The 7,640-nt window shown below is 63.9% G+C and overlaps 1 protein-coding gene across 2 annotated transcripts in view; it reads right to left on the bottom strand.

Annotated features, from left to right (window-relative positions):
- Positions 1–5,902, bottom strand: part of TP63 (tumor protein p63) — an 88,190-nt gene extending 82,288 nt beyond the window's left edge. For both annotated transcript variants that reach the window (XM_044456200.1, XM_044456198.1), the window contains exons 1-2: positions 5,814–5,902; positions 4,006–4,138 (exon numbers count right to left, since the gene is read on the bottom strand). In XM_044456200.1, coding sequence (XP_044312135.1) covers positions 4,006–4,138; positions 5,814–5,887 — 207 coding nt within the window. In that variant the 5' untranslated portion in view covers positions 5,888–5,902. The remainder of the gene's footprint in view (positions 1–4,005; positions 4,139–5,813) is intronic.
- Between the last annotated feature and the right edge of the window lie 1,738 nt (positions 5,903–7,640).

A 7,640-nucleotide genomic window follows, 5' to 3' on the forward strand; every position in this document is an offset into this window, starting at 1 on the left:
TCAAGTCCCACTAGCCAGGAGCTGCACGCCACACGCCGTGGCCTGAATGGGCACCTCTGTCCATCCCCACAGCCCCTGCCTCCTCGGGTTCTTTCCACCTCGCATGCTTAAAACACGCCACCAAAATGAACCAAAACAAGATCCTCATCCAGGCCTGCTTTAATTTTGCTGCCCCCCCCCGAACAGGGCGGCAGACCAGGCTGCAGGATGTGGGGGGGGGGCTAGACAAAGAGGGGCTGCAGCAGCAACCCCAGAAATGAGCTCTGGACGGGATTATTTCCGGCCCTCCCCACACCTCCCCGAATGCCACCCTGAGCCCCCGCGCAGGTGGGGGGAAGGCTGGCTCAGGGGAGAGGAAAGCGGGCGGCTGGCTCGCTTGGCTTCCTTCCGGGCCGCGTCCACCAGCCTCCTTTCCTTTTAAGGACAAGGGCTTCACCAGGCGCTGGTGCGCTGCATGCGCTCCATCTGAAGGGACTGGCGGCTTCCAGGAGAAGGCATTCTGTCAAACTGGTTCCACAAGGCAGGCCTGCCTGGGGGCAGAGGGAGAGCCGCGGAGGGAGGCTTGGGAAGGGCCACGAGCCGCCCGCCTGGATCAGCTCTGGGGCTGCGCCTTCCAGGCCGCCTTTGGAGCGCGGGGTGCCGGGCCCCCAGCAAGCTCCTCTCAGAGAGACTGTCCCCGCTTCTAAAGCCCATTTTTGGCAGAGCAGCCTGCGCGGGGGGGGGGGCAGTGAGGAGCCAGCCCGTGCGGCTCATGGGGCGGTGAGAAATCTTAACGAACAAAATAAGGAGTCAGGGCAGGAAAGGAAGAGGGAGGAGACAGACGGCTGGGGAGGGGGTGCGGGGCAGGGGTGGCCGCGTCTGCGGATCGGGGACAACTGGCAACACCAAAGCCCACCCGGGTCACATCCCACCAACAATGAAGCCCCTTCCCTTTGAATGAAGCTCGGAGCAAGTGGATTCTGCTTACCTGTGCAGGGCGGGGTGGGGGGGTGTATATTAAAACAAGGCGCACCCTGCCGAGCACCTTGCTTTTCAAGTGGAAGTGGGGCCCCATTCCCCCCCCCCCAAGCTTGGGCATCGGTTCAGTGGTGGCAGCTGGTAGGGTGGGGCTTGAGGGGGGGCAGGCAAGCCCACCTGGGAGGTGCAGCTGGCAGCCTTGTGCGCCCCAGCCCTGGTGCAGGGACTGGTCAGGAAGGCCTGAACGGGCACCCTCAGGGACAGACCAGGGAAGCCACTGCACCAGTTTCAACTGGATAAGCAACTGCCCCCCACGCTGCAAAAGGAGGTGTTGGGGAGCAACTGGCAACATTGGACCTCAGAGGCTCTCAAGGCCACCGTGCGTGTCGCATCCGGCCAGGATCCGTGCCGCAGCTGTGCCACCCCTCCCCGACCCCCCGGCCGGAACCTTGCCCCAAACCGGTCCGTCCCTGCAATTTCCGGGGGGGGGAGGTGGCCCCTCCAACTGGGGTGCTGGTGCACCACCCAAGGAAGCAAGCCCCCCCCCCCGGCCCCTGCATCCCCTCGAGCATCCGGGGGGGCAGAGAGACGCTTCTCCCTCCCCTGCCTCTCAGGAGACCCGGCAGGGGGTTCCGCAGGGAAGAGCAGGGCTGACCGGAAGGAAGGTCGGGGCTGGGGCGGCCCCCCAGGAGGAAGGACAAGGCGAGCCAGAGCGCAACCCCAAAGAGCGGGGGGCCGTGCTCGGCCGTCCCCTCCGGGTCGGGCTGGGAAGGCCCCGCGGCTCAGGTCCTGGGGCGGCTTTGATACGTACAGAAGGCTCGGGTGACAGCGTCCGGAGAGCCACGCAGTGTGGCGGGTGGGTGGCAGGGCTGGGACTCGGGCGATCCGGGTCGAGTCCCCACGGGGCCCGGCAGACTCTCAGCCCAACCTACCTCACAGGGTTGTTGTGTGGGGTAAGACACAGCAAGAGGAAAGGGGAGTCATGGAAGCCCACCGAGTTCCTTGGAAGGAAAGGCCAGCCCCTCCATGGCTACCAGTCCTGACGGCTTCCTCCACCTCCAGCCCCAGGGGCAGGTGCCATGGATGCCGGCTGCTGGGGAACGTGGGTGGGAGCCTGCTGCCGCACCTGCACTGAAGCTGCCTGCGTGCATCCCTGGAGGGCCGCCCCGCGTGCAGAGGGACGGACGGCGAGGGCAGAGGAGGGCGCTGCGCTTCAGGGCCGACTGGCGGGAGGGGCAGCAGCGGTGGGCACAGGGGTGGGCAGGGGCCAGTCCAGCGGGGGGGGGTCAACAGTTCTGTTCTGACAGCTCAGCTCGGCCCAAGGCTGCCTTCCGGGCCTGCGGCGGAGACCCAGCCGGCCCCTTCCTCGGAGGCTCCGCAGGAGGCTTCCTCCCTGGCCCCACACCCTGCCCTGCCGAGGGTCCCCCCCTGCCCCCGCCTGGCCCTCGCTCGCCCGCCCTCGCCCGCAGCGCTGCCCGGTTGGAGCGCAGACAGGTGCTGGGCGGGCGCAGACGCAGAGGGGGCGCGGGGAGAGGGCTTGCTGGCTTGCTGCAAGGAAAGGCCTCCCCGGGGCTACGGCTCCTCTCCTCCCCAGGAGCAGCCAAGCAAAGCAAACACGGCGTGCGCTCGCTGGCTCCTCCGCAAGGCTGGGCCGCCACCTGCCAAGTGCTGTCTGACAATCCCTGAAAGGGGCGAGAGACACTCTCCCCTCCCGCTGGAGAGCGAGCAATCTGTTTACACAGCGCCCTGAGCGAGCGAGCGGGTCCTGGCCACGGCCAAGGGCTTTGTGAATGAGCGAGCGCGTGTGTCTGTGCGTGCGTGCGTGCGTGCGTGTGGAGGGAGCGACTGAGCGCGCTCAGGGGGCGTTCGCTCGCTCCAGCGCCAGGAGGGCGGCACATCTGTGCGGCACCACGGGGGCCGAGCGCGCACGGCAGGCCTTGAGTCAACAGCAGATTAGAGCCACACGCCAGGGCTGCTGCGCTGCGCCGCACGACGGGCGGCCTCGCCTCCTCGCAGGCAGCGGGCTGGGAGGCAGGCCCACGTCCCTCCCTCCCAGGCATTAAATGGCCACTGCGGCCGCCCGCCCCACACGCGGCTCTGGGGCGGTGCCTCCAAGCAGCTGGGCTGAGGCGAGGGGAAGGGAGGGGAAGGGAAGGGGGTCAGGCCTGCTGAGGGGCCGGGCGCACCCCCATTTCTCTGCCGCAAGGGAGCGCCCCACTGGCCCCAACAGGACCCACTCCGTGGCGGCCGGCGTGGGGCAGGGTGGGCTGGGAGTGGGGCGATCTGGGTCCTAGCCCCACCCGTCCATGAACCCCGCTGGATGATTTCAGGCCAGCCATGTGCTCCCAGCCGGACCTGTCTCCCACGGCTGTTGCAAGGAGAAAATGGAGAGCAGGCGGGCCCTGTGGGTGGTCCCGGGTTCTTTGCGGGAGGAGAAAAGGCAGAATACATGTGCAACAGACTACAAGACGACCTCGCACAGATCCACTGACGCAGCAATGCAAAAACCAGCAGCTCACACTGACTCAGCCCCGAGTTCCAAACAGCAGCCTGCGCATCAGGATGGAGGACAAAACGTCTGCCAGACGGAAACAGTTTGTCCTCTTCTGCAAACAGGAAGCTTCTCTGGAACTTCACAGAGAAGCAGCAGCTCAGGAATACAAGGAATACGCATCATCGTCCGCATTCGCTGCCATTAGAATGATGGAATCCTCCAAAATTTCCTTCCCTCCAAGGTCAGCACACCTAACACGCAACGAGACGCAGAGGCAGCAGCGGCTAAAGTAATTCATTACACCGGGACAAAAGCAAGAGAGGGGATCCCTTTAAAAGAAGGTGGGAACCTGTTATCAATCATCAGAACGTGAACCTTTCCCCTCAGATTCTTTCGGAAAGCAAAACTAAGTATGAGGTGAATGGGTAAATCCTGAGGAACCTGGAAACAAGCCCTGTTTTGCCCGCATATTGTGTAACAGACTTGTCGTAAAACAGAGACGCCTGAAAGGGGCAGCGCCCCCCCCCCCCCGCCGGCTGCCTAGGGCCACTTACCCACATGGGGTCCCCGAGGTCCGCATCCTGCATCCGAATGCAATCCATGCTGATCTCGATCTTGTTTGTGGGGCCATTGTCCGTGGCTTCTTCCAGGAAATTCAGGTCAATCGGCTGAACCGCACAGATCGGCCTGCAAGGGAGAGGAGAGCGTGGAGGTCCGAGCGAGCGAGCGAGCGAGCGAGCAAGCGTTCCACCGGTGCCGGAGACCGAACCCTGGGCGAGCCCTCGGGCTGCCTTCCTGCAGAAGGCTCCGGCCCCATCCCGCGGCCGCTGGCGTGGCCAGGGCTGCCTTCACCTCCCAGCCACTCACCAGAGAAAGCCTGGCAGGGCGCAGGAGGCTGGGGCCAGAGTCAGGCCCCCGGTCCACGTGGGCCAGGATCGCCCAGGCGAGCCAGCAGTTAAGGGCTCCCCGCCGCTGCGGCCAAGAGGGTTCCCCAGCACCTGGAAAAGGGGGACCTTCTGTGGGCCAAGCACATGCTCCACAACTCACCTGCGCCCCCCCCACCCCGAACGAAAAACGGGACCTGTGGCACGGGTCTGGGAGCCAGCTTTGTGGGGGCACTAACAGGCTCTCTCCTGGGACAGGGGAGTGACCCCGGCCTGAATTTCACACGCAGCCCAGAAGCGCCGTGGGCGCGCGTTGTGCTTCCCTCCGAGGGGCAGGCGCTTCATGCTCACTAGGGCTGCTACTCCGAAATGCACCGTCCAAGGCGGTCCCCGAGGATGTCGGCCCAGACAGTCACAGCCTGCGGGCCTGCGGCCACCTCCCCCTGGCAAGCAGAGCAACTGCCGACACCTGCCGTCTGCGGCCCCTTGGCGCTTTTTTGTGCGAATATTTAGGGCTTCACGCAGCCCATCAAAAGCAGGAACGTGGATGCAAGCGGCAGAATATCAGAATGGGGGGGAAGGAGGGGGAGGGCAGGACTAACCAGCCTTGGCTGGGCCCTGCACAGCCCTTCTCCCAGGTGTCTGCGGCCACCTGGCCGTTCGAGTTCCCACTGCACCCGCAGGAACCGAAGCCCCAGGTGGGCTCGCCTGGGTTCTGCGCTCCGGCAGCACCAGAGGGTCCTGCCAAGGACCAGCAAAGCACAGCACTGGCGGCGCTCTGCAAACCGCCACGTGGGTCGCCACTCACGTGCGGGACGGGCATGTGCCGGACCCGTGATGTCTGAACAGGGGCATGTGGGGAGAGCCAAGACCCGCTGAGGGATCCCCCTGCACTGGCCATCCAGATGAACCTGTGCGACTACCGAGGCACCGATGTCGCATACGCCCCCTGGGATGCAACCCAGCCCCCTGGAAGCACCGGCTGGGACCTGCACAGCTGGCAGTGCTCACCGCGGGCCGGGGCGCCACGTGCCTGGCTCTCGGTCCGATCAGGCGAGACAGGCCTGAAGGCCCTGAGGGACTGCTGGCTCAGTGCTCCCCGTGAGAACCTCTTGAGCCGACCGGGCGACTGAAGGACGCCCAGCCGGGAAGCGCAGCGAAGCTCTCCAGAACCCTTGACGCCTGTCCCGACACGCAAGCCCCCCGCACCATCGTGCCCTTTTCTCGCAACGTTCGTTTTCCCAATGCATACTCCCCCCCCGCCCCACGCTGCATGCACCTCTGAAGCATGCACACGGCCCTGATTCGAAGTGCACACGACTCATCACATCCGAGTCTGTGCTTGGCCTACACAGAAGGTGCAAACCGGGTCAAGACTCATCCGAACTGAGCCGAACACACTTCTCGCGCACGTTTGGGCCCTTTCCGGCAGAACACGCCAACCCACTGGCCTCCCGGTCGCCCGCCCTTCTACTCACTGTTCCAGAATGTCCCAGAGGTGCTCGAAGAACTCCGGGTGGACGTACTCCCGCCCCTGCGAGCCCTGCGACATGGCCGAGCGATAGTAGCTCTCAGTCCAGGAGAAATGGCCCGGCGTGTCCACAAACCTACGAAGACCCCAAGCAGTCCAAAATTTAATTTCAACCTGCTGGCTTTTTAACAGTCTACTTTACCGTTAAGAAGCAGACAAAAGAAAGCAACCAAAAGGGCAAGCCAAACAAAACTAGAAGTAGAAACATGATGAAAAAGCAGGCTTGAAAGAGCACATGGAAAGTCATGATTAAAAAGTAACAATTACTGAAATAATTGGATTGTTTTCTAGCAGAAGCAACTGGTCAGGGGTCAAGTAAGTCATGCTAAACGGCCAAGGCCTTCCGGAGCCTGCTTCCTAAACGGCTGGAGGGGGAAAGTTTTCTTGGTCTGTGGGAAGTCAAGATCTTGGGGGGACAATCCAGGATTCTGCAGCACCCCGAGAAAGCTTGGAAGGACGCTGCGCAGGGGAGCCACTCTCTCCTTTCCCGCACAGTGGGAACAGCAAGGTCCAGCTCTGTCTGCAGGGAAGGTGTTCCCAACATGGGATGCCAACGGATGAGTGGAACGCTCCAGTCCGTGCCCTTCCTAATGACAACGTGGCTGCTGTACTGCATTTATATCCCACCTTTTTCATCACTCTGAAGAATGCTGGTAGCTTACACCGCTCCATTTCATCCCAATGACAACAACCCTGCTAGGTAGGCTGGGCTGAAAGCCTGTGAGAGGCCTAAAGTCACCGGGCGCGCTTCGTGGCCAAGCAGGCGGAGAGCCCTGATCTCCTGCGTCCCCACCCAGCACTCCCCGCCACTCTGGCTCCCAATGATTAATAAAAATAAAGCATACATACGAACTACTAATTAGTCATGGCCGTCTTCTTTCTCTCCCTTTCCAGCCTCGCTTTTTCTGCCCCCCCCCCCCCCGCACCTTGTTGTTCTCCCTCCCTCCAGGCGCCCATCGCGTGCCCTCCAGCACGCGTTGGGGCACGTCTGAAGCGCCAGCCTGCGTGGGGGCCACTCCGCGTGAGCACCCTAATTCCCACCCGGCCCGAAAGGCGGGGGCTCCCGGGCCAGGGGCGAGCTGCCCCCCGCCGGGTCGGGGACGGGCTTTCGGCCGCCTCTGCCAACAGCGCCCACCCCGGGCAGGCGTGCAGGGCGCGCTGCGTCGCGTGTCCACCGGCTGCGTCTGCCCGGGTGCAACGCAACCGAAGCGTGATGGAAAAGGCCGAGGACTCTGCCGTCTGTGCACGGGGTACTCTTTTAATAAATCCCCACCATTTTTTAAAATCAATGCTTCTCCGTCTTTGCTAGGAGGCCCCACACGGCCCCTTGCAAAAAGGAAGCTGGGGACTCGAATCGCACTCCCTGGTGCGGTGCGCGCCGAGTTCTCTGCAGGCAGCGCCTCGTGTGCAAGAGCTGGAGGACTTTTGCAAAACTGCGCCCCCCCCCCCCGCCCCGTTTCACAAACGTGTCCAGACAAGCCGCGCGTGTCGACGCACCCCACCCCGGGGCCCCGGGCCAAGCGCCTGCCTGCCCCGAGCCAAAAGCACACACCCTGCAGAGCGGCCCCCCCGGCGGACAGAGGCCTTCAGCGAGCGACTTCCGCTGGAAGATAGAAAAGGACACCCCCCCCGGTGAACGATGGGAGGGTCTCTCTGCCCCCCCCCAGCTTGGGCAGGCGATCCCAGGCTGGAACTCGCCCCGCTCCGTTGGCTCCTCCCCGATCTGTGCTGGGCGCCCCGCTCCCCACGTGTCCGCCCCCAGCCGGGACGCACG

This window comes from Varanus komodoensis, unplaced genomic scaffold (assembly GCF_004798865.1).
Source record: "Varanus komodoensis strain SLA01 unplaced genomic scaffold, ASM479886v1 scaffold82, whole genome shotgun sequence".
In the NCBI taxonomy this organism is placed as follows: domain Eukaryota; kingdom Metazoa; phylum Chordata; class Lepidosauria; order Squamata; family Varanidae; genus Varanus; species Varanus komodoensis.